The following is a 26,802-nucleotide window of genomic DNA, read 5'->3' on the forward strand; positions in this document are numbered from 1 at the left end:
TCTCCGGGAGTTCCACCTGCTCACCTTGTGCATCTTCTAAAATAGAAGGGAGGGTCTGGTCTCCAGTCAATTCAGGTTTACAGAGGGACCCAACGTGCCTGCTTCTCAATTCTTGGGGATAGGGGATTCCCTGGCACCTGCCTTCAATGCAAAACGTTTAAGGCGGGCGGCAGGGGCACAGAGTTCGCTGGTGTGCTCGTGTCTCACTACACCAGAACCAGGGTGGGTATTTGCAGTTCAACAGTACTTGTGCCACTCCACCAGGGGCACAAAGCGAGATTTCACATCTTCGATTTTATGTTGCCTAATACCAGCGCCCAGTCAATACGTTCCGCTGGGAAGAGGGGCCCGCATCCAGTGACTGCCAGCCAGGCTTGACCTTGAGCGGATCTCCTGGTTGCCTAACTTCCACTAGTGCGATGTGACTGGACTTTTCATGGGTTTCTGAGGCACATTTTCAAGCTGCACCTCCCAAATGTATCCGACAGCCTTCTCCACGATGGATTGCTCTGGCAGTCAAGGCTTGTTCGGGTACGACGACCTGCAGGATCTTACATTCATCGAGAGACCTGTGCGCAGGAGTCTTAAGGTATTTATGGCTTAGGAGACGTCTTTCTAGATTGCTCAAAGCGTCCATTTTAAGTTTAGAATATCATAAAATAAAAGAGTGCTATTTTGTAAAGCTTTCATTCCCAGCTGAATCTGTTGTGTCGCCTCGATTGCATATCTCTACTTATAGTTTCCCAATGTTCATTTTCCCGACCTTTGAAGGATAAAAGACTGAGCGTAGTCACTTGCATTCACATATTTGACCACGCATTTCACATATAGGGCTTCTTCAAAGGCGAATTAGTTTTCTGAGCCAGCAGACCAGCATCGTTTAACAGTACCCCATATGTCCTTTATTATTTGCTCCAAATATCTTTCAGTGAAGCAGGTGCCCTTTGCTTTGTGGTTTGTAGAACTTGAGCAATAACTCGAGGGTGTAGAATTGTAGCACAGCATCAGTGGGTTTGATATTAAGTATGGTTTTGGGATTTGAACCCACTGACCTTTGAGGTGCTTGGTTCTTTAAAACAGTACAGCTCACTATGGGAATGCAACATATACTTGCCCCCCACACTCTCGTCAGTCTGCCCTGTGAAATACCCTTGACAGTAAAGCTGCCAACTTCACTTTTTGAGATTCACGTACATTGGTTTATGTGTCTTGTGAGTGAATGCATATTGACCTCCACAGATGATTGTTGCGCCTAGTTGTATTTTTAGTTTTAATACCATAGATAGAAACATTATTTAATATAATTCGTGTTTCCTGATTCGCAGACTCCGGAAGAAATAGAAAAACTTACAGTTGATGAAGAACTTAATGACATCGAGCGTGCTGTCTACCTGCTCAGGTATTTCCTAACTCAAATCCGACACTTTAAAGTGATGCTGTTTTGTATCTGCCAATGTGTAGGGAAGGGACGTGAATTTCTTGTTTGGCATGATTATGAACAGTCGTAGAGAAACGATGTTGTCAATCGCGCACGGCGCTGATTGTTAGATTCTTCTGAGGCATTTGAGTGGGAGCCACGTCTCCAAGACAGAAGCGTGGTAAATATAAATTGCACAGGTTGTGGTCTGTAGAGCATGCCCGTTGTTGAAGTTATTGTGCATACTTTATTCTGACATTTACCATCATTTGTCATTTGAATAACAGTAAACAAGGCCCCACGCTTTGAGAATGTTGACAGGCCCTGTACACATACACTGCAACCGTGAGTTAAGTCCTTATAAGACAGGGAGTCATAGAAATTGACATTTCAGAGCATCTCGCTGCTACAGCAATCTCCCTTAATGACTCATGCCATCTCTCTGGATGGCAGAATGCTACAGCTGCTTGATTCTATGAAAATACACATTTTATTCACGAGTTTCACTGAATTGTGATTGCCTATGAAGTTGTTATGATAAATTGTTTAGATTAGGCTGCACATACTTTATATTGTATAAAGTTGATGGTTCAAAGAGAAATAGATCCCGTTCGTCCATAATAGATTACCAGCCTGTTTTCCTTAAAGACAACCAATTTATGCCAAATAAATAATAATGCCAATACATAGTTTTTCTTTCGGTGGCGCTTAATATCGCATTTTCCAATAACCCAAGCCACTAACTAACTGATGATACTGTTACCGAATTTAATGGAGACCTGTTTACCGAAATTTCAGAGACAAAAGGCTGTGTTCAAGTTCGTTACCGATAAATCACAGCGCATGAAAGTGTCATAAAAACTGAAGGATCTGGCCTGCATGCCAGCCATAAGAAATATTAGTGCAACAGTGTGAGTAACGGGTACACACTATGTGGCAAATAACGTGTGGCAGAATATAATTGTAGGCTTTTGCCTATTTGGTATAAAGAAACCTTTTTACAGGGTAACTATAGTATAGCATATAATAAATTCCTAGTTATTTTCTTCTTTATTAATCAATTATCATGGACAGCTTGTACTACTGAAACAAGCACAACCCAAGGGTGGCAATCATACCCTTGTTTTGGGGTAACATTAAAGGGCCGATTCCCAGCCACGAGAAATGATATCTCGACACTGAATACCAAATCTCACAATTCTTAGTGTTATGAGGGGCAGTCATGCAACAGGTAACACATAATGCTTTACTGCACATAGGTACCTTCTGATAAAGAGCGGGTGGAAAATGTACACAGAAAAGGGACTGGATTAGGTAATCTTGTGTCATCCCAGATCTGGTGCGTTATTCCTCATGCTGGGACATCAATTTATAATGTTTGCTGACTGGGGAGTGATACTGCCCACAAACTGTAAAAAATTTGGCCACCTACATGTCCCGTTTGTGCAGTGGCCCTGATGATCAGATCAAGGCGTTGGGTGCATAATCCCATAAACAGGCGATTATGTAGCCAGAGTACAAGCTCCTATTACTGAAGGGGGGTATTTTGTACAAAACAATGTTTTTTGGGCTCTACTGAGACTCATGTCAGATTACCAACGAGGACAAATCAAATAGAACTAGCACCATTGCACAGTGTAATTAGGTGACTATAAGGAGCGAAACTGATATTCATAGATTATTTTTTTAGTCCGCGAATGCTTTGTGTGAATTGGAAATCCATCTGCAGTATTTTATGAGACATATAAACAAAGTGGAGCTCTCTGAGTAATGTATCGTTTACATGGCAACATGAAATATATATCTTTTAAGGTGCGAGTAGTCAGTACAATTTGGGGCTGGTAATGTAGCCTTTTTACCTAAAGTCTCGTAGGACCTGTTATTATTTATAAAAAATATATCCAACTATTCGTGCCACAGTTAGAAGGCTTAGAACTGGGCTTAGCATAGAGCCTTCCTTTGTGTATTTGCAAACGCAGGTTGGGAGATGATGGGGACATTACTTAAGCCTTTGATGCCAGCGAAAGCAAATATAGTTGGAGTGGTAATTTCATTCTATGCATAAAAAGAGTTCCCAAGTGATGTGTCTGCTACATAAAGACTAAGTAGTTGGGATTGGAGATGAGTCCACTGTTCAGCTATAGGATTGGCCATGGCCCTTCCAAACAAACCTTTTGTAAATAGCCATAGTTTATTTACATTTGAAACATTCATCCTATATCACAAGTACGCTAATTGCACCTGACAGGTAGAGAGGATACTTTATAGGCGTGCAGCCCATAGCTAAAAGCAAATATAAAACTTCAAAAACCTGCTTGAAAAAGGCCTCTTCCATGCATCATTAACAAATGGTTAACCCAGGTGTGCAAATGCCAAAAAATGCTCCCTTGATCACATAATATTTGAATCACACTCTGAAATTGCACTGTTTTGGAATTACTATGCAATTTTTCTTTTGATGATGACAACCGAGAGATCTGTTGAATTACAATATACAAAGATTAATAATGCCATAGGACATGTAATCATTAGGTTAATATTCATGTACAAAGAGTTAAAACATTAGCAGTCTAAAGGCTCTTTACACGTAATCTAAATGCAAGGTATCCTCATGGGGCTCATGTCCTAACACAATGGGCTTTTAAGGTGACTAGACAATCCATTACCAATATTGTAAATTTGCTGCATTAGAGTGGAGATCGTGTTTTCTATTTAAAAAAAAGGCGACGAAGACGGCTACAAACAGGAGGTTAAGGGTAATCTGAGTCCTGGGAAGACATCATGATTGATACTTTAAAATACATTTTTTGTACATTGTAACATTCAATGAATTTTAGTTCCCAGGACATCATTAAATGTTAAGCAGTCCCACTTTCCTTTTGATATCAGACAAAATAATTCTCTACTACCACTGTACTTTTTTTTAAATATATAAGTTAATATTGTGGTCCTGGTTGTGTTCAATACGGTAACAATTTCCCTTTCTGAACACTTAGTACTTCGAACTGTTTTTGACAAGGAAATTAATAATTGAAGATTGGCATAATGCTTGTAGAGCCATTTTTGTGCTTCACGTTTGCTACCGTATTTGAGAATGTTCCCACTATTTCCTAGGGAGTGTATCTTTCAGAAAGAACCTTCACTGACGTTATTTAGTCAGGATTGAGTACTTAAATTATTGCTTTTCAGATTCATTGGTGTTCTGGCCCGTTCTGAGGTAGTGAATGCAGTGTTTGTATCTGGATGCATAATATTTGTGTACTTTGTTCCATAAAGATGAAAAGAAAAAAAGTGTCTTTAAAAAACTGAGTGTTACTCAAGCTTGTTTGTTCATCTAATGATGGTGACATTTTCATAGCTTTAGTCCTGAAAAGTTGATGCAGGGGCCATATTATATATTGTTCCCCGGGAGGGGTGAGAAGGGGGGACAACGGGCATGTGCGCCTTCTTTGTGCACCCCCAGTGCTCACTGGTATTGCAGAAGGTGCCTCAGCCTCTTGTGCGTCCCCTTCTGTAATACTGATAGTGCGTGCACACGTAGCACCAGCGCTATCGTGGTAGGGAGTGCCCTGATTTGCATGTGGGGCATGGCCCCTTGAAAATGAGGAAATCACTTTAACTCGAGCCTATGCAGTATTAGGGACTGGGGAGCAGAGGCAAACATGTCCTCAGAAGGTACACTGAAAGTGCGCCACAAAAAGTCAACCCTCTGGAAGGGAGAAAGGGGGTCCCATGAACGCCCTCCAGACACCCTCCTGACGGCGGCTGCAGTCACATACTGTTCCTGCCTGCAAGGAGATCTCTTTCCCCTCTGCAAAGTGCTGGCGACATGCCGCCAGCACTGTGAAACTGGGAGCGGCTTTGAAGCAGCCACTCCCTATTTCACTCAGCGTATTCTTTGTAATAGGGAGCACTATCACTGTTTGCGCCTGTATTATGCATAGGGCCCAGGGAAATGGGCCATATGTGTAATACGGCCCGATGTTTTCCATCTCTGACATAAAATTGTTAGTATCATTCCCATCAAAAAGGAACCAGGGATTGGGTGGATCAGAGGGGCATTCATCTCCAGGCTCAGCTCTTTTTTTTAGGACCCTGTTCTCATAATTTATTTATACATTTTATAGCAAAGCTCCCTTATTTATTAATGGTGAGTCAGCTCACAGCTATTACCACAAGATGTCACCATATATGCATCTCCCTTGTTTTCTTTTTCCCAGCAGGATTTTAAATAAAAAAATCTTTGGTTCTAGTCATATGAAGGGCCACTGCAGTTTGCTGACCGAGTTCCAAAAAAACTTCTAACTTGCCTGGTGGGTACACTCTTCTTATCACAAATTTGTGACAAAGAACTGCTATACCAATCTTCTCTGACCTTCTCAAGTGATTCATGAAATGCAGGACCCAATGATTCAGTGGGAACGATTGAAAATCAATAAGAAAATAAAAATATTCTATGATGACATTCGTTTTGTAACCAATTCAGTATCCATTCCAAAGCCTACATGTCATTCCACATATTGGGCCTTGGTATTTTACATGACTCATTCTAACAGTGTTTAATTTGTGAATACAGAAATATATATTTTTTAAAGTGCAGGGATCTGAAGTTTCTCTTGGGGGACTGCTGAAAATAGCTAAATGCCGGCATTGGCCAATACCAAAGCTGTATGCTCCCCTTCTCTTTATCTCATGCTTGTTGGTTCTTTTTCATCTCTGCTTTCCACCTTTACAACTCTTTTCTTCTTTTTCTCTTCCCCTTTTTCCTCACTTTTTTTATTCCCCTTTTCTCTCTCTTGAAATTGGTTAAAGTCTGAAGATGAAAAATTAGCTGTGGTCCCCAAGATTAGTGCCCAGCCTCTGCAAGAACCATCCCAAAGTACACACTGCATTCTCCTTTTCTGAGGATCTCCTTGCCAAAATTTCATGATTGAGGATCTTGAATGGGAAAGAGAGGGGTAGTTCTCTTGTCACGTTCAGCTTTCAAACAGGAGAGCAACCCACAGCCTCAAATTAAACATTCCTTGTCAGTTTGTGGAAATCCTAATTTTGTATTCACACCATCCTTAAACGTTCCCATTCTTATGCTCTCTTTTTTTTTTTGCTTAAGTATTTTGATGCCCACTGTAGTGGCAGGTGAGGGGAGGTAAAATGTATTGTTTAGCAACTTTCGGTCAATGACATTTTCAGAATGATTATTTTTTATATTAATGCTTTGATTGATATCGTATTTGAAATGGTTTAATACAACTGATTTTATCTTAACAACCAGTACCAGTCCTTAGTTTCTGTACTTTAGTGACCTTTCCAATGAATATGTTGCTCAATGTTAATAACTTTTAAAAACAATGCCTGAGTAGATTTGGTGCTACCACCAACCCATTTCACAAAGGCCACTCGGCAAATTCCAATGCTAAATATTACATCCATATACTTCTCATTTAGTTTATGCGTTTTCTGAATTTTTGTTTCCTGTTTCTGTCATTGACAGTCCAGTTGTTAGCTGGTATGCTCTGATAATAACCCATGCCTTCCTGCTTGCTAGGAGCTTTGCAACTTTCAGTTTCATAGTAACTGATATCTTCGAATATGGTCCTTCAGGCCGCTTACCCTTAAATTGAGTTGTGGAGGAAGGTTTAGATTTTGGTTTGACAAGCAAAAAGCTAAGCATTGTAGGTTTATGCTGCATTTTCATGCTTCAGAATCAGTCTTAGTAGTATTGAGTCAAGGAACAGAGTGGGCGTAGTAACTGTAGAGGCTCTCGACAAGAACATTGTGCCTTCGTCCGCCCCTTTGCATAGCTACTATCTGTGACTATAGCTGGAGGTGGAACCCTGGTTAATGTTCTTTGTCATAATTACAGGTTTACATTCACATGCTCTATAATCTTTGGCCATTCGCTGCATGTCATCGAGCCTCCGCTTTTCAACTGTAATTTTGGATTACTTAAAGCGCCTTTTGAGTGCTGTGATGGCTATTTATACACTATCTTAGAGTGTTTGTGTTCACACAAGTTGCTTACCACGTTACCATTGGTAAAGGATTCAACTTTGTAGCTATCATTGTTATACCTCATCATTATCACAAGCTAGTTGACAAAGGTTTTCATTATCTACATTCCACGTAAATGTTTTGGCTTTTAAATCATTCAACGTTGTTTTTCTTTTATGTGTTGATTCCCTCTCTTTACTCACAGGTGACACTTTTACCTACATTAGGAAAGAACATTGACTTAGCTTCTACTTTGATTTTCTTTTATTCAGTAAAACGACCAAGTGGTTATTTTCTTGCTTAATCATTACAAATGTCTGTTTAGCATTATTATTTGTACATGTCTTGCCTGGGCTATTTGTTGCCAAATATAGGGTTCTCAAACCTTTTCTGTAATTAAACCTACTACTGTTCAATGAAAATCATCCTGAGTGAAACATATTATTAGTGTTGTAAATGATCATATCAGACACGGTTACATTTGTGGCCCCCTATGCAAAATTATCAGCAGTGATCATCTCTGTGCAGGTTTCCCAGTAATATAAAAAAGGCTTTGTCAAAGTGGAATGCCTCTACTTTATGGGCAAAACTTATCAGTCATAACTGTAATGCCCCTGACACCAAGGCAATAATATTAGTAATAAAGAATCTCTTACGCCCCATGATTTTTAACTCTAGTAACTTTAAATATATTTTGGAAATGTATCTTTTTCTCCAATTATCAGTTTATGAGTTCTGAAAATACACACATTTTCATTTGAAATGCACCCTTTTCAGTTTTGGTATACATATATATATTCAACCAAACAAAAGATTATAATTTATTATACTCCACTGCACACAGGAGAGCTACTTACAGATAGCTCGAGAGCTACTATTAGCTCAAAAGCTACCTATTAGAGAAGCCTGATCTACCATATAATACATGCAATGGGCTTTGGATCAGCATCCTGCTTATGACTGGATGGCTTTAATATCTCCCTCAGTTTGATGCTCATGATTAGTTGGTTTACCTCCTTAATCTAAATTTTACCCCACCTCTAGAATGTAGCTTCTTTACCACTGTTTTGATTGGATGAGTTGTGTGTCTTCACTGCTGACATTAGGGGACTGTTTTTTCCATTTGTCCTTCAGCAGTCCTTGGAAGCTTACAACATGTTTCACTGTCTCCACATCCACTCTTCACCACCTACCTGTTAACCCCCTTTATTTCTCACTTTTGAGATGTACCCCTTGCCTGTGTCTCCCTGACCAAATAAATAGTTTTTATTTTTTTTAACAATTGATTGCATGAGGTCATGGTATTTTCACACTGTTTAATGCTACCAGGCCACCGCTTCCCTGCTCGACCGTTGTCCCTTCCCGGTGGTCCTAATGGCTGCTGGGGCTTAACTAAACAAGAAGGCTCTTTGGCAGAGATCTGCTCTTTCAGCCGTGATGATGAGGGCCAGTGTGTGGGAATGGGATAATATTTGTAGTGAAGTGTGTCTTAAAGCTACCTAAAGGGTACAGATAAGCTTTAATCAGTGGTCCCCTTGGCAGGGTTAAAAACAGGTGGGTGTAGATTGTCAAATGGGCGTAATGAACCGTGACAATTTTACAGTGTGTGATCAAAAGGTCAAGATGTTTCACACCTGCGTGGTCCAGGAGGGATCTGTGGCATTTCTTCACAACCAACTAAGTAAAATATCCCTATCCTACATGAAATAGAAATAATTCGTCACACGTATGCCTCCAGGGGAAGCAATAAGTTCACGTTTATTTATTTATGATCTTGGAACTCCAAAGAGATCCACATAAACTAAAAATCCAACAACATATAAAAAATGTATGAAGCATAATTTCAATAATCATACGTAAAATCCGACAGTAAAAAATCTCCAGATACAAAGCATTAGAATATTTTATACAATAGGAAACAATAAGATATCCTTTATGCCCTTAATACTATATAACATCAGATAAAGCCAAAGTTAATAATTGCATCCTTCATGTGATGTGCGTTAATACAAATTTAAGAAACACTTACAAAAGTTAAAAATCCTATGACAAAACATTTCATTTGGTGGCTCATATATAGAATCAGTTAGTGCAGAGGCTGAAAGAATAGATAATTGTAAACAAATTGGTCTCAGCCATTTACGCCGACACAATAATAAAGCGGGGCAAATAAATAGCACATGATTAACGTCCTGGATGGAATTATTACACAGATTACAAATCGGGGAAGAACTATACCATTTAGACAGTACATTATTTAAAGGAAGCATACCCTGCCTCAATATTAGCCTTGGGCGGCGCACTCCATGGGGCAGGTTCCAGGAAATATAAACCTGTACTTTATTTATCACACAGGAGTCTATGGCCCGGTGGGTACCACTCTTTAGAATACATCCTTCCCTATCCCTAGTGAAACCCAATTCCCAAGTGGCCTGTTTCAAAGTGGCCCTCAATTGATATGGCAATAGGGTGAAAAGCAGAGACTCATCCAGTTGTAGCACGTCAACCGCAATTCTAAAATTTTAAAGAATTAATTACTGCTCCTTTAAACTGTCTAATATTTCTTTCTGAATTAAAAATCCTAATGTGCCAGGATCACCCTTAGCCAGGCTTACAACCCATCGCACTATCCCCGCAAGACCTTGTACCCAACTACTTCTTAAACCAAATTCTAACCTTCGAGCAGCCGCGGGGCAAGCAGAGTTGACTGAGGCTAGGCTCCTTAAAATTTTGCCTTCTGTTGGATTAAAAAAAAAAAAATCTCTACATCAAGCAATTCAATACCATACAACAGCGAAGCAGGGATTTTTGCACGAAAAACCTCTAATAAAAGTGCGAAGTGCCTTTTTCCAGTTGATCTATAGAGGGAGCCCAAGCTTTTTCCCTGTATAGTAGCTTTACGGATGTTATTTTCTATATGAGCTTTGTCACTTAGGTTGCCTCACACTGTTTTTCCCCTTGAAAACATAAGATTTTACAAGTTCCAATTTTTGGTCACCCACAGACCATATGAAATTCCCATACTTCAACTTTTTTCTCCAGCAATGCACATGATTTTACTTTTAGATATATTAATCTTTAAATAGTGGGCCTCCGCAAATTTATTTAGTGCCTGCAGACGACTATTTAATCCCTTAGGTCTTAGATCCAATATTATTATATCGCCCCCCCCTCCTCTCACTTTAAAATATTTTTTGTTTATTACCTGTAGTGCAGTTAGGTTATCAATTGTTCCATGCTTTGTCCTAAACCCGGTTTGTTCCAACGGTAACATTTATCCTACACCAAAGCAGCACGTGTGACTTTACTATAAAAAGGTTATTTATAATGATCTCCAGGGGGGCTTAAGGTCTTTTGTACCTACATGTAGACTCCCTACTTGGATCTCAATTTCCAACCTGGAAAAGAGGAGAGAAAATAGTTTGGACAGAAGAGTTACATGTATGGAATTATACATGGTAAATACCTTCTTAAGACATATAGATAGGTACTTCTTATAATGTTTCATATGCTGGAATTGTTTGACAAAACGTGCTAGGAGTGCAATCGTAGCTCCTTTGTGACACATCAAAACAGGTGTGTGACATAATGGTTGTAGCAGGTAACATTGCTTCAAGACAGACAAACACAGAAAGTCAGGCAACCCTGCACCGACATATTATTGTTTCCTACATCAGGGTAGGCATTTCTCTTACTCTGCTGGTGTATTAATTGATGCGCCTTAGATCAAGGTAGAGAACCGCATATTAATTGTCACTTGTACTGTAAAATACAAATAAAGTCAAATTGGTTAAAACAGGGAGATCGCACCAGGAAAGCCTGGGGTGTGCCTTCATGGTTTGGATAGTCAAATAGACCTATGTATAGATTAGTGTGTGACTTACCCCTCTCTTTCCGTCTGGAGGCAATGCGCTGAGTGTGGGGTAGCTATTTATTTATGTTTGTTCTCGACCAGAAATGGATCGTTCACCTGAATGCTTCCTAAGTGGCGGAACACAAGGTTAGAGCCGGATTGGTGCGGCCAACCTGGCCTAGTCAAAACGATTGCAAGGAATGTACAGATTTAAGGTAGACATTGTGCCGTGAAGCCCACCAGCTCTTTTGTATAAGTAAAGGGCAGCCCAGTTCCCCATATGTCACGAAGCATTTTGTGTTTGGACTGTGATGGTTGGTTCCCTCTGCCCCCCACTGAGCTCTGCCAGTTGGTTTTGTGGACTATCACCTGAAATGAAAGGTCCCTGCTTTGAGGGACAGCGGGGCATCTGTCGAAAGTGATAAGTGAAGCAAATAGTGTAAAGTTCTGATATTAGCCCAAGTCTGAGAATGGGGCCATCGGGTGCAACAAAACTTTCCTTGTGCCTAGGTGCTCGCCTGGCTCAAAACCATGAGTAACGGGCGGCCTGATTCTAAAAACATCACTGAAGACCTTGAGTGTGGGCTGCACATATTGATCCCCTGTGTTCTTCACTTGGCTCTGTTGGGTGGCGTCGCAGATGGGCACCCAGAGTGGAAGATCACCAGGATAAAGAACAGAGCCTGGTGGCCATCGTGGCCGAGTCAGAGTTACTGTCAGGAATATGTCAAAGTGAATGTGTCACTCAATCAATCAACATTTGTAAAGCGCACTATTCACCTGTGAGGGTCTTTAGGCGCTCGGGAGTTGGTGTGTGTGTTTGTGCTGCTACTGCTCGAATACCAAGGTCTTGAGATATCTCCTGAAGGTCAGTAGGTCCTGTGTCTGCCGCCGGTGGACACGGAGGGTGTCCCATGTCTTGGCGGCGAGGTGGGAGAATGATCTGCCGCCGGCGGTCGTTTTGTAGATGGTGGAACGGTGGTGTGTGATATGTATTAAGTATTGTTATGGTGCTTGCCTGTTTCTGGGAGTTTAGCTATCATATCCAGGAAAAGTTGGAATAGTTTATGTTCCATGGATAAGGGTTTCTGGTATCATCCGTTACATTCATGTCACAGAATGTCATCATTTATTCCATGTATGTGGGTTGTCAGAAGAAAAATCCAGAGTTGTTCTCTGTTAAATACTGATGGTTTCTCCCAGCAATCATTAGCCTCCAAGGCAGTCCACCTGATGTTATATGGTGCATTATTGACAGTAAGGAAGTGTATAGACATCCTGGTAGTGTCAAGTTTGCACCGTACATTGCTGCGATGCTCCTTAATCCTGGCCTTCTTTGGTCTTGTTGTCATCCCTACATAATTTTACGCACTGGGACAGGTGATTAAGTATATGCAGTCCCTAGTGGTGCTGCTTGCATGTCCTTATTGTGTCCAAATGCGTGATTGTTCTCGGTGGACCTCCTTAGTAGCTTTTGTAAATGGGCTGTACTGGGGTGGGGTTTGCTGGGTCAGTAACGGAATCAGAAGGCTTGAATAGTGCTTTTAGAGAGGGCTTTATTTTCAAGTAAGCTTTCTTTCTACGAGTAGTTAGTCTTATTCGGGCAAACTCGTCGGGCTCCGTTCTGACGCCTCGAGGAAAAGCAGGTAGTTCCAGGGTGTTCCGGCGTTGTCCGGGTGGTGTTGCAGCCAGAGTGGAAACGTCAGTTTCGGTCTCCAGACGAAGTCCGGGAGAGTGCCACCCAAAAGGAAGGAAACAGAGAGACGATATTAGGGAGACGCTCAAAAACGCTCCACACAGGGACCGGGAGTGAGGGAAACCAGGTGCAAGTTATTAACAAACGAGTGGTCGAAGTGTACGTGAGGGAAGGGTGCAGGGAAACGACTAGGCGGTATACACAGTGGTCTAACCACTCCAACCCGCCCACCCCGCAACTTTGCCCCGTACCTTGGAAAGCCACGCTCCTCCCGCGGGAGAGTGGCGGGGCGCTTCGCAGGAACGTTGGCCTCCTGGCTTGTTGTCTTCCACTCGTCCACTTGCGTTCTCCTCAGTACTCGGTCTCCACTCCACGCCAGTCTCGTCCTCCGGGGGAAAGTATCCTGGCGTCTTCCGGGATCCGCCTTCTTTTAACGTGGCTACGTTCGATGTGGGCAGAGTCTCGTCATCCAAGCAATCGGACTGAAAGAAACGTTGTCCAATGTCCGGCCCGCAGTCCCAGGGATTCACAGAGTCATGGCGGCTCCAATCCTCCCCAAGTATCGGTTCCTGCTGCTGGAGGGAAAAAGGTGAGAGCGGTACAGCTGACCACCAGTCATGTACAACAGAGTCCTCAGTACTCACACCCTGCCGACCAGCCGCCCCGTCACATGGGCATACAGTGCACATCCTGTTAATGGTGGTAGAGCCCAAAGAGTGAGTTGCTGTGTCCTAGGAATCGCTTGGCGTTGGGTGTGGACAAGAAGGACTTTGAGGCTCTGTGTCTGTTAGTATGACAATCTTGGAATGGAGATGTCAAGGGAACCTGTCCTTAGGATCGACAAATGTTTTCTGAGAATTTTTTAAAATCTCATTAGAGGTTGACGTGAAGGTGGTCACGCAGGTGATCATGCCATCTGGTGTCATTTCTCGTGTCTCTAATAGAGCCTCCCGATGGTTATGCCTTGCTCTCTTGCATGAATGGGTGACTATCCTAGGGGGTTACATGCGTGAGACCAAGTTGGTGCAGAGTTCTTTCGCCTGGGTATCAAATTCCTTCAGGGTGTCACAATTCCGTGGTGGTCGAAGAAATTGTCCAAATAGGAGGTTGTTGGGTATTGCCCAGGTGTGGTGGCTTCCATAACAAAGAAGACTGTTGCGGTCAGCTAATTTCTTTAAATGAGTCATTGACATTCTTCCCGCAATGCGGGAGATCAAGAGGTCCAGGAAGGGTACTGCTTTGTCCTACACAGTGCTCGTGAATTTTAAATATGGGCTAAGTGTGTTGACTCAGGAGCAAAAGTTGTGACTTGTTTCAATGTCCCTGTGCCAAAAGACCAGGATGTCAGGATGCTCCATATCAAGATATTGATTGAGTATGGGTTGTTGACCCCCGAAGATGTGTTTTCTCATGAATTCCACCATGTAGAGGGAGGCTAGACTCGCGAATGTGGTCTCCATGGATGTTGCCTGTAATGGATGGTAGAGTTGATCTTTGTATTTACACACATTCTCTTTGAGGGCTATGAAAGCGGTTGTATGATGTTACAACACATGCTTTTAACCTGCATGCCATTACAACGCAATTCTTTACCCCGACTTGCTGTCTGGGTTGCTCTGGATGTTGGAATAGTATCATTTACTATTGCAACTCCAGTCTGGGCAACAGTAGGGAAGGTGTTGGAGTTAAATCCAACACCTTATACCCCCTACAGCAAGACATTTTCGTTGTAATGGCATGCAGGGTAAAAACATGCATGGTAACGCATGCAGTGTAACGCATGCAGTGTAACAGTTGTTTCCCATGGAAGCACAGTCAACGATGAAGCTGATTGGTGTCATCTATTCCCATTGGGTCTCCGCCTGGAGGCTGGTCTCCATCACCTTGATGGTGGCATCCTGTGATATGGTGGTATAGAGTGCTTTAACATTGAGGGTTACCAGTAAATTAATCTCCTGCTGTGATGGGGGGTCCTTTAGTAGATCCAGTACATTAGTGTCATCCTTCTGGTATGACGGTGTCTTCGCAACCAAGGGTTGTAAGAAAGAATTACAAAATCCACTCAATGGTTCTAGGGGATAGTCCATATCTGATATTATCGGTCTTCCCGGCAGTGATGAGATCCTCTTGTGTATATTTGGCAATAAATAAAGATTAGGGGTCCTGGGTGAGAGACTAATCAGGAAGTCTGCTTCACTGTTAGTTATCCTTCCTTCTGCTACTGCTTCCGCTGTGCTGACCAGATGTTTATTTCTGGTTGACAACTTTTGGTTGGATAACAGTTGATTGGACGATAGTACTAGTAGTTGTATAGTTGGCTTAGGCATTCATTTTCTTAATCAGTGGTGGCTAGGGGGACAGTTGCTCCCCCTTTGTTCGCAGGTTTGATGGTAATCATTGGGTCTTCTGTCAGAATTCTTATGACTTTCCTCGCTTTGTTGGCTAATTTGTTGAACGTGGTGGACATCTTTGAGTACTGCCTTTTCAAAGGTAGCTACCCCACGCAGTATCATGGCTGTTGTGAGGGTAAATCTAGATGGGTTACATAAACCCGAATCTTCTTGGTCCAAGGCTGGTTTCTCTTGGAAGAAATTTCTAGGCGAACCTTCCGGAAGAATTGTGCAGTTCACTAGTCAGACAAATCTGTCTTTGTGAGCGGTGGGAACAACATCCAGCCCTTTCTGTAAGACTCCTTCTTCATCTTCAGTCAGTATCCGTGGTGATAGATTGACTACTAGTTATTTGACGCTGTTTAGCTCCTTGTCTGTATCTGAGATTCAGGTTGTTGCCATTGTACCCATTTGTTGCATCCTCTTCTTTTGCCTCTGCCTCATCCTCTGTAGAAAAAAGGTCGCTGAGGAAAGGGCTGCTGGAACATTGGTAGTTGGGATTGTGGGGGTGCCTCTGATTCAATGGGTGCCACATTGGTGGATGTCCTGGGTATGGGCCCATTGGTTGATTGCCAGGAAAGTGGCCCATCGGATAGTTATATAGAGATTTTATTTGATGTCCTCAACAGTTTTCATGGCTACCTCCACTGTCATTGCTGGATGCACTACTGAAAGAACTATTCTTCCTGTGGGAAGGGGTGGAGACCTCATCAGATGAGGTATCTCCATTTGTTGCTTGGACGTCTTCCTTTGTATAAGTATACATCCTCTCCTTGTCAAACCTTGTGTCTTTCTATAAGTTTGTGATATTTTGTTGTGTCAAGTATGTTATTTTATAAAGATTTATTTAGTGCAGAACTTACCCAAAGGTGTCAAGGTGCTAGCTGTCTGGGAGAAAAATGGATGCCATGCTGAGAGGTTACCTGGGGGAAAACAAGGTTTTTAATGCTTTCCTGGAGACGAGCAAATATAAAATTGATCTTATGTAAGGGGGAAGTGAATTCCATTCCTTAGTTGTCGAGTTAGCAAAGCATCTGCCTCCCCAGTTCATCCGTTTGAACCTCTGGACTACCATGTGCCCAAGGTTTATAACTAAGAGTGTACCAACTAAAGCATTGTTTAAGGAACTCTGGGCCCTCTCCATTCAGAGCCTTATGGGCAAGACAGAGGGCTTTAAAACTTGATCCTTTGCCTAACGGGCACCCAATGGAGATATTTGATGGCGGAGTAGACTAATCTGTATTTTGGGTTCCTAGTTAATGCTCTGGCAGCTACATTTTGTAACGCCTGTGGTTTAAGGTGTTTCTCCTGCATGATGATATATAAGGCATTGCTATAGTCTATTTTCGCCAGCACCAGTGCAGAAATCACTTCTTTTGGGAGCTGACCAGGATGAATGGAAAGATCTTTTTGAGCATTTACAGGACAAGGAAGGCAGAAGCAGTGACTGCTTTAACCTGCGGTCCAAAAGTAATATTGTTATCTAGAACCACACCCAGGTTCCTAACCTTTTTTACTAGGGTGGGGAGGGCACCTGTTACCTGAGGCCCCAGTGATGAGGCCCAAAGGTTCGAGTTGATACCAAACAGAATTACCTTTGTTTTTACGGAATTCAGTTTTATGCAATTCTGGCTCATCCAATGGCTAATTGCTAGCGTGCAGTTGTGAAAATGTATGCTGGTTTGGTTACTAGTTGAGGACATTGCTACCACAATTTGGGTATAATTGGTGTATGAGGTCAAGTCAAACCCAAAGAATCTAATTGGGGCAGGGATTCCGTTCTCTTACAGAACTGTGCATAAAGATCAGGAACCTCAGTGAATTAGGGTGACCCAAAACTCACCTCAGTATCCAAAATCCCCTTACCGAGCTAGCTACAGTGTCTCATTGGTCATAACAAACTACCAATGACTTAGACAAACCAGAACATGAACTTAGGTTACCTCAGGTATCGTGGAACACATGAACACTCTTTCGCTCTATAATCATTTCAAACCAGAACGGGGAGTAAAAGAAGACACGTGCAAGTTTGAAATATTTATTATTCAATGCAAGGTTCTCAAACCCAGTATCGTATATAATACCAGAATACATATTATACAAATCAGAGTTATCAGCATAGTCACTAATCCATAGTAAGCAAACGGTGATAGCATATTATAATGCAAAAATCAATAGAAATCTGTATCACCTATATTTCGCGCACCCTATTTAGCATACTATATTATATCTAAGAAGTACTCATTTGGGTTTTAGCAGGGCGGGCCCATACCTCTAAATGTCAGTAGGAGAAGATCACATCATCAGCTACCAGCTCTCTGCATGCGAAGCACCATCAAGTGTGTTTTTGCATTCTCAGTAACTCTATCTTAAACCCGCTTAGAGCCCAATGTTGGCAGCAACTTTATTTGTGTTATGTCTAATGTGGTGCGAGGATCAGGCCTCCCAGCAACCTTGTGTTAGGTTATTCTTAGAGGGTTCAGCTCTCAGTGTGCAGACAGTGTGCCAAGTGTACCAAGCACAACTGATATCAGAGCAATAACATATTATTCTCAAATAAATCACATCTTTCGTCTAGGTTGAAAGCTGCAATAACAATTATGTGTCGGGTGCAAACTGAAGCCGAAGGAAAATATGTCGTTTAAACATTTAATAAACTCATGCTAACTTAACACAGTATATAGAAAAGCAGTAACTATATGACAAAGGGTTTAACATATACATTAAACAGAGTGGGACTGAGCGCTACCCCTGCGAAACCCCACAGGGCAAGCAGAAAGGTTTATGCACAAAGTGGTCAAGAGCCACCAGTTGTTTTCTTTCTGATAGAAAGGATCCAAGTAGTTTAAGAGCTGACCACTTGATACCGACAGTCCAGAGACACTTGACCAAGATCATGTGGTTGACCATGTCAAAGGCTGCAGATTAAATTGAGGAGTACCAGTTTTGCAGAGAACTTTGCTACAGTAAGATTGGGCAGCCAGGGCCAAGTTGCCGATCCCATTAAAATCCAGCGGGGGTTCGCTAGGGTTGCATCCTGGCTCCATCTTTGTTTTCACTATACAAAAACCAAGTGGTTGAATTCATATCTGTTACTCAAGCAGACACTCCCTCTTTAATGAAACAGAAAATTTCCACTCTACTGTTTGCAGACGATACCCTTCTTGTTTCCAAAACACCTATGGGCCTGCAAAAACTATTAAACCGACAGGAAGCTTCACATACAATTTAGGCATGGTAGTCTGCCAGTTAATACATTTACAAACGCTTGGCTATGTGATGGTACCTAACCCAAAGCTTGCCCTCGATGCCCTGCCGTGATCAATCAATAGGCCATGTTCTTTTTGGTTGCACTGCATACACAAAACCAATAGGCAAATGGCTCATCCCCGTTTGCAGACAACTTGGAACTTGTGATTTCAGGGTAGCTTTGGGCATACTAAAGTCTGATACAAGACCATGGTTTGTGTGCGCAGTCGCAAAGTTCCTGGGCCATTCCTAGTGGATGAGAAGTAAGGCTCTGACACAAGCCTCGATCTGTCCTTGAGATGCTCGGTACATGTTGGTGAAGGAATTTTATTTTGATATTGTCACTTTTATGCTCTATTGACTGCATCTCATTTTAAATGTTAATAACTTACTCTTCCCTTTTATATAATAATTTTCAAATGATATTTAAATAGCTGCATCTGTTAGACACTATGAATGGAATAGCAGGCAGCAATATGCTACTTTTAGTAATTGTGATTCAAGGAAATTAAGTCGTAGCAATTAATTGCTGTGTTTAATTGCGTGAAGTTAACATTTTTATAAATGTATTTAAATCATTGCTGTGTAATGTTTATGGATTGTACCTTATGGTCTCACGTCTGAATGCCACCACCATCAACTATAGATTGTATCTCTTCACTTTTAATCAGGGCCATTTCGGTGCTATGACCGCTTGTTGGACTTGGCCCTTTTTGGCTAATGTTCCTTAAACTTTTTGCCTTCCTCCCAGACCTTTTTCTGACATTATGTTGCTGACTTAGATGCTTTGTGCACTTTGCCACTGCTGATCAGTGTCAAAGAGCAAGTGCTCCCTGTATAAAGTGTTATGGTAATTGGTTGTCTATAATTGGTATGTTTGCCTTACTAGTAAAGTCCCTAGTAAAGTGCACTATGTGTGCCAGGGCTGGTAATGCAAATGCTACTCGTGGGCCTGCAGCGCTAATTGTGCCACCCAAAGAAGTATCCCTAATAAGAGATCTCAGGCCTGCCACTGTGTGCAGTTTAACTGCCTTGTTGTCCTGGCAAGTGCACCCACTTGCCAGGCCTTACAGTCCCTTTTTATGCACATCAGACACCCCTATAGTAGGCCCAAGGTACCCCACTGGGCAAGGTGCAGTGCATGTGAAGGGTAGGACATGTACTGAGGTGTGTACCATGTCCTGGTAGTGAAATACTGCCAAATTCATTTTTCACTGTTAGAAGACTATCTTGTATAGGACTGAATAGTGAATGTTGTGTCCCATGTTCCAGCATATCTTCTCATAGGCATTAGATGAAGAGAAGGAGTTTAGTGTGCCAGAACTCAGAATTTAATAACACACCTTGTTGTGAAGATGGTTTTAGAAGTGGCTGGTTTCTTGTCTTATACCATCCTGTGTGCCTCTGGCTGGTTGTTTATTGCCTGCCTGGGTTTGATGTAACAGGTTCTGGGAAGTGTCCTAACCCCAGGGAGGAGTAGGTGAGACAGCAACAGGTTGGCCTGTGTTTGATGTGGGGGGAGGAGTATCTCCATGGATGTGAAGAGGGCTGTGTTGCTGCCACCAAAGGGTGGCTCCACCGCCGCTGAGTGTCTGGGCCCCAGAACCTGACTATCAAAGGAGGAGGGTGGGCCCTGGCAGGGAGACACTCAGGTTTGGTTTAGACCGGGGTCAGAGCCCCCTGAACACAAAGACTTCAAAGGCATTTAGGGGTATAAATGTAAGAGCTGAAACCCCCGAATTCAAGACTGAAAACCTTACTGAAAAAGGATTGAAAATACTTTGTGTTCAAGAGAAACCTCTGTCAAAGAAGAACAGCTGAAGAGAAGGACTGCCCTTGCTGTGTGTTCTGGTTCTGGTGCTGGCCTGCAGTTTGCTGATTTGACTAAGGAGAGGACAAGGGACTTTGCTGTTTGCTGTGTCCTCCTGCTTGAGAGGACTTTGCTTTGTTCTGAAGTAACTTGTCTCCAAGGGCCCGAGGAGAGCTGGTACCCTGTTGTGGAAACTCAGGAACATAAATGTTTCCAAGTGTGTCTCAGCGACGCTGTGTGCATGTGCTTTTTGCATGCCTGAGACTGTTGTGTGGTCCGTGGTGCTGTTTATGAGGTGCCCCGTGACCGCATTGCCCCCACAGCGTGAAACATCGTCCACGCAGCTTCATTGTTGTTTGTGGCCCGAGCCGTCATCGTAACTGAGGCTGTGAGTGAAGATCGCTGCCGCCGGCCCGAGTCGCTAAGGGCTAAAGGATTTCTTGAAGCTAAGGAAGTTACAAGGTGAAAGGGATCGTGATTGTCGAAAGGAATCTGCCCAAGATCCTCAATGAAGGAGAAGGCAGCCCCCTAACCCGTCCAGCTACAGTGTCACCTAGCAACAGAGCTCCAACGTAAGAGGGGGGAGAGAGAGAGAGACAGAGCGAGGCAGCGCACCCCTCAGATAAGGCTTGGACTCCGGTCGTGAGCCGCTAGCGTGTGTGGCCTTGGGAGTCATGCAGGAGGAGTACAGGAGTGCTCCACTCTCTCTCCCGCTGCACCAAGTTAGACGCACTGAGTCCCTGAGCGGCCCATACCTGCCCAGCAGTACAAGGCCGCCCCTTTAAGCTTACGACCGTTGTCTCCACTGTTGTGGCCTAGTGGTGCCCGAGTTAATCGTGCAGATTAGCTTACCGCATTATTATTGCATTACAAACTGCCTGATTCTTGCATTACGAACCACATTATTCTTGCATTACGAACCACATTATTCTTGCATTACAAACTGCCTGATTCTTGCATTATGAACCACATTATTCTTGCATTACGAACTGCCTGATTCTTGCATTACGAACCGCATTATTCTTGCATTACGAACTGCCTGATTCTTGCATTACGAACTGCCTGATTCTTGCATTACGAGCTACATTATTCTTGCATTACGAACTGCCTGATTTCTTGCATTAAGGACTGTCTTTTACTACTTTATGAACTGCATAGCATGGCATTAGGACTGCATTAGAGATCGTGAATTGCTCATTAATACCGCAAGAACCTACAAGTGATTGCTGGCCTAATAACCGGCCAAGTGAAATATTACGAATACGCATATGTTGGATTTCTATTGTTTGGTTTCATCGTATGTCTTTTTATAAAGATACCGCTATTTTTATGAAATCAGTGTGTTGTCCATTTGTGGTGTTATCACTGTGTTACTGGGAGTGTGCTTTACACATTGGCTTGGAGATAAGCCTGGCTGCTCGTGCCAAGCTACCAGGGGGTGAGCCGGGGTTATCTCCGAGTGTGTCCCTCCTTACCCTGACTAGAAGCAAGGGTCGTTATTTGGACTAAGGTACCCACCTCAGCCAACTAGAGACCCCCAGTTCTGACACTGCTTCTAAACCCTAATTGGGTGAAAACTATCTGACTGATGGTCAGATAGAAATTGAGCTAATTGCTGATTCATTGCCTTTTCTATTATTTGGGCTGGTAGCTTTAGATGGGAAATAGGCCTGTAATTGTTCGGGTCACAAGGATTCAAATTTATCTTTTTTAAAAGGGGAAAATGGAAGCCTCCTTCCAACCTGAGGGGAAAAGTCCAGATTTAAACTCATCATTGAAAATCCTGGTCAGGCAGGCTGCCACTGCTTCAGCTGTAATGTTTATGACTGTCAGCAGGCCGCAATCTGTGGGGGAGCCTGATTTGGGTTGCTCTAATTAGGGAGGTGACTTGCTGAATAGTGAGTGGAGCAAAGTCAGCAAAATTGGGACTGTCTTCCGTGGGTGAGATTTGGGTTAGGCCATCCAAACTGAAGGTCTGATTCTGACCAAATTTGTTGTATATTGGACAACTTTGTTCATGAAAGAACAGGTCATGGTATTGCAGAAGTCCTGGGCATTATTAGTCAGAATTTTCTTAGGGGGTGTGAACAGGTTGGACACAACCCGGAAAAGTTCTTTACATGAGTTTTTAGCTTCAGTTATTTTTTGTGTGGAAAAGGATTGTTCCTTGTGCAAAAAGTCTTTGTAGTTGCCCAGACAAGCTTTATATTTCTCTTTCTCAAAAGTATTGTAATCCTTTCTCCAGAGTCTCTCTTGTCTTCTGCCTGCTTGTTTCTGCAGCCTAAGACTCTCTGAGAACTAAGAATTTTAAAAGGGCCTTATATAGATGGGTCTGACTGGATCCATTCTGTTTATTGTTGAGGAGTCTTTAGAATTATTTGAAGGGGAAGGCATGGAATCAGCTAGGATTTTATTAAGAACATCTTTCTGAATTTTATTCCATGCACAAACTTTAACTGTCTGATATGGTGGTTTTACAGCAATGGCTTCCTGTTTAACATGTATGTCAAATATGATGGTAAAGTGATCTGACCAAGTAAGTGGAATAGGAGCTTTCATGGCTACATGAGAGTTATTGATTAATATTCTTTCCAGGATTTGTCCCACTTTGTGAGTGGAAATATTAACTAATTTAGGAAGTCCAATGCCCTCAATGGTCTCTATCAGTGCAGCAGTGTTGCTATCTTCAATATTATCTAAGTGGAAATTGAAGTCACCAAGTATGATGAAATCCTTAGTATTCAAACCTTCCTCTACGAGGGAGACAATATTCTGTGTGAAAAAGTTTCTAGGACCAGGGGGAAGATAAAAAAGGATGACCCGAAAGGAGGTCAGTGTTAAACTTAAAAGCCTTGCAATCGGGCATGGACACTGGTTCACTGACCCCGACCAGGTTATCACTCAATATCATGAGTAGAAACAAAAAGAGAGAAAGGGAATTCTAGTGAAGCCACTCTTGGTCCCCTTGTATATATTAGATAAAAGAAAGAGTGAATCCAAATGATAAGCAATACCTGAGGAGTCACAAAGTGTTTTAAAATGAACCCTCAATCATCAACCTAGTTGGTGACATGCTTCATCATAGGGTTCCCACACTGATGCTTACCTTGAGGGTGTTCTCCACGATGGTTATCCTGACTAGTAAGGCGTCCTAAAGGCGCTTTGCTATATTAATAATCAGGACTAACCAATCATGGATACATTGCAAGCCTCTACTACTCGCATCTGAAGGCGATATTCTATCATGATAGAGCTATGCAAGGTGATTATAACCTGTTGTTTTTTGAGTGTGTCTATTGAGTTCCAATCATCTGTATGGCTCCCTGTGGGGGTAGGGCCTTCTGCCTTCTGCCCCTAGGAGGGATGGTGCCCTAAGTATCTCTGATATTATGTTATAATCAAAACTTAATTCCTGATTTTCTGCCATCTTGAAAGTGATAGGGAAATCATAGCTTGTTCATTTTAGTGTGTGTCAGTATTTGTGTTGCGCTAGGTCAACAAAGAAAATTAAAGTATTGTAAGGAAAATAAAGTAGTGTCTACGAGCATCCCACGGCTGAGCCGCCATACTCATACAATCAAAAGAGGAGGGACCTGGAGCAGTTTAAGGGCCAGCACCCATGCTCCGATCTTGGAATATATACGCAAGTGGAGGGTGACTGTTCCTATAGTGAAGAGAGGTAAAGTGCGATCTTCTCCCTCAGCCATGATAATGAGTGCAGGTATGTGAAGATGGAATAATATGTGTGGTGAAGTGTGTCTTAAAACTACATAAGGAGTACCATTACAGTGGTCCCCTGGGCAGATTTAAAAACATGTGGGAGTTTTTGTTAATCCCAAAACAAAAGGGGAAGTGTAGAGGCAGTGATAGAATCACCCTCCTAAAAAATCTTGTATAAACAAAGAGATTCTATCAACGTGTAGTGGTTTTTATTTTTATTTTATTTATTTCAGTGGGAAAAACTCTCTCTTATACAGTGGAAAGATGAGAGCATTTATGTGCTTTTTAAAATACCCCTCACACACTAAATCAGGGGTCTCCAACCTTTTGTGTAGTGAGAGCTACTTCTGGTTCGTGAAAATTGTCGTGAGCTACTAAACCCCAAGCAACTCGCGCATTTGTCCAAGAGACCCCCCCACGCCAAATCTAAAAGCTAAAAAGTGGGCAACATTTGCAAATTAGGTTTTAAACTGTAAACCAAAGACATTTTGAATAGTAGGAGATGTTTTTCAAGGTATGAAGACTAGTCTATTTGTGTTGCAGCACGCAATGTTTGGCAATATCAGAAAAATTAACAATAAAAACCAGCCCACCAGCCAATTAAATCAGCCAACAAATAGCCAAAAAAGCAATGGCACAGCCCACCAGCCAAAAATATTGGCCCATAAACAGCTCAAAAAACAACCAATTCACTGATCTGTCAGGCCAGCTCTGCGGGTAGGGCCTGGTTCAACTGTAGGACATTCCCACCCCAATGACCTCTCAAATGCAGTCCTATCAAATGGCTTCAGTCCCACCATGTACATATGGTTTAATAGTCAATAATGGTGCACATTTAATAATTGTGGCCATATACAAAGTGCATATTATAAACAGGCATACTTTTCTGGCTCCTGGCAGTGTTGTCAGGGCATTATAAGTGAGGAAAAGTTTGTTTAAATTTAAAAACTACTCTTTTTACCCAATCATGTCAACTCTGTGATATAACCCATTGTAGATACCATCTTATCTGCTTCTCCGATTAAATATAAAGGTGACAGGCTGAAAAGGCAGGTGCTCTGGCCGTTCAATACAACTTGTACCACATACACAAGCAGTTATTGAGCACAATGAAAAGCGTGGTGCCAGGGTGGGAAAGGCAGGGGGCATACAGTTGTATGCATATGTTGTGAACTCACTCCTTGCAACTTAATTGGAGGCCTGCCTGAAATAGTCACTACTACTGTAACCTCGAGGCACTACAGAGGCGATGTGGTCCACCCATGCTGACCGATTAATTGAGTTTGGGCAAGCCGGTTTTAGTACACAAAGGGCAAGAGAGGCCATGGGGGGCCCGAGTAATGGGCTAATATTGCAGACCTGAACTATTGAAAGCCCAGGGATTGACACACCGGAGCTACTGGCTCCCTTTTTCACCTCCTGACCTATGTAGAGGGCTCTGTTATTTTGAGACTCGATACATACAGCTATCACACGCCTGAGCGATCAGATGCTGGGCTTTTCTGTTAATTCCTTGTTGGTCATGCATGAATGCAACCAACGCAGGTCCGGCTCTAGGACTGTGTGATTTATGACACCACATCAGGCCACAGGGTGCCCCTTCACTTTGTAGGGCGCCACTCATTTGGGGGCGGTTAAAGACTTGGTGGCAGACACCAAAAGCTAATTATTGCTTTCGCTTCACTGAAGTCTCACGCTCGCCTTTCATTTCTGATACCAGGGCTTCAAGAGCAGTCCTGCTCCTTCAAGCACACTTATCAAGACGCTCTGGAATGGATGTTTACAGACGTCTGGAATTGAATATCAATCAGTGTGTCCCCGGTTTCATAACTTTAATGCTCTTTTCAAGCTGCACACCATGAAAAAAATGCTTCGAAGTCAATATGCTTTCTTGAAGATGTGGCATGGCGCATGAGAGCTGTCACAGGACTCAACGAGGTGCCATCAACGAGCCATGTTACTCTAAAAGTGCGCACGGTGATACAGTGCACATTGGCATGATGTGTAGTCATTCTGTTTCATGTACAACGTTAAAAAAAAAAGAGAAGCTTTGAATTGGTGTCCTTCGTTTAAGTGAGAAGAAACTGCTAGTAGTGGGAAAGTAAAACGCTATAAAACACAACACAAAATGAATTTTACTTTAGAATGTTACTGTGTTGTCTGTGAGCAGGAATGTGTTCATCATTTAAGATTGTGCCCTTTGACTTTGCCCCTACACCTAGTGCACGTACAGCAGGCCTCTTTCAGCTGCGCTGCAGGAATTCCGTCTGTCCCCGGGCACCCCCCGGGGCCTCTGTCTCCCTTTACAGATAACTGACTGTAGACCTGCTTCCTTAGACCTGGCAGGCACATAAGAGGCGTCCATCTGGCTGGGAGATCGCACTAATGATGTGAAGGGACTTTAATTGGTGTCGCGCTGTGAAAATTGCAGCATCTGCAGTGGAATAAGATGTTGTGGGACATTTTCTCGCGTGCTGTACAGTAGCGCTGCCAGAGGTTAACTGCAAAAGCAGGGCACAACTGAGGTGTTCATTGTGCACGCACATGGAAAGAAGCTGTAAGTATTCTAGCGTTTTATGTAAAATGTACTTTTACCCGCATGAGTGTTGTGGATCCAGGCCCCAAGGTGTGCTCTCACGTCTTGCCTGTTGCTGATGATCGATAAGGTGGCAGGCT

The 26,802-nt window shown here is 42.6% G+C and overlaps 1 protein-coding gene across 2 annotated transcripts in view; it reads left to right on the top strand.

Moving 5' to 3' along the window:
- Nucleotides 1-347: 347 nt before the first annotated feature.
- The window catches only part of PPP4R4 (protein phosphatase 4 regulatory subunit 4), a 1,899,245-nt gene continuing 1,872,790 nt past the window's right edge, over nt 348-26,802 (top strand). For both annotated transcript variants that reach the window (XM_086937722.1, XM_086937723.1), the window contains exons 1-2: nt 348-589; nt 1,326-1,399. In XM_086937722.1, the coding sequence (XP_086793848.1) occupies nt 476-589; nt 1,326-1,399 (188 nt within the window). In that variant the 5' untranslated portion in view covers nt 348-475. The remainder of the gene's footprint in view (nt 590-1,325; nt 1,400-26,802) is intronic.

Source organism: Lissotriton vulgaris, chromosome 9 (genome assembly GCF_964263255.1).
Source record: "Lissotriton vulgaris chromosome 9, aLisVul1.2, whole genome shotgun sequence".
NCBI lineage: Eukaryota > Metazoa > Chordata > Amphibia > Caudata > Salamandridae > Lissotriton > Lissotriton vulgaris.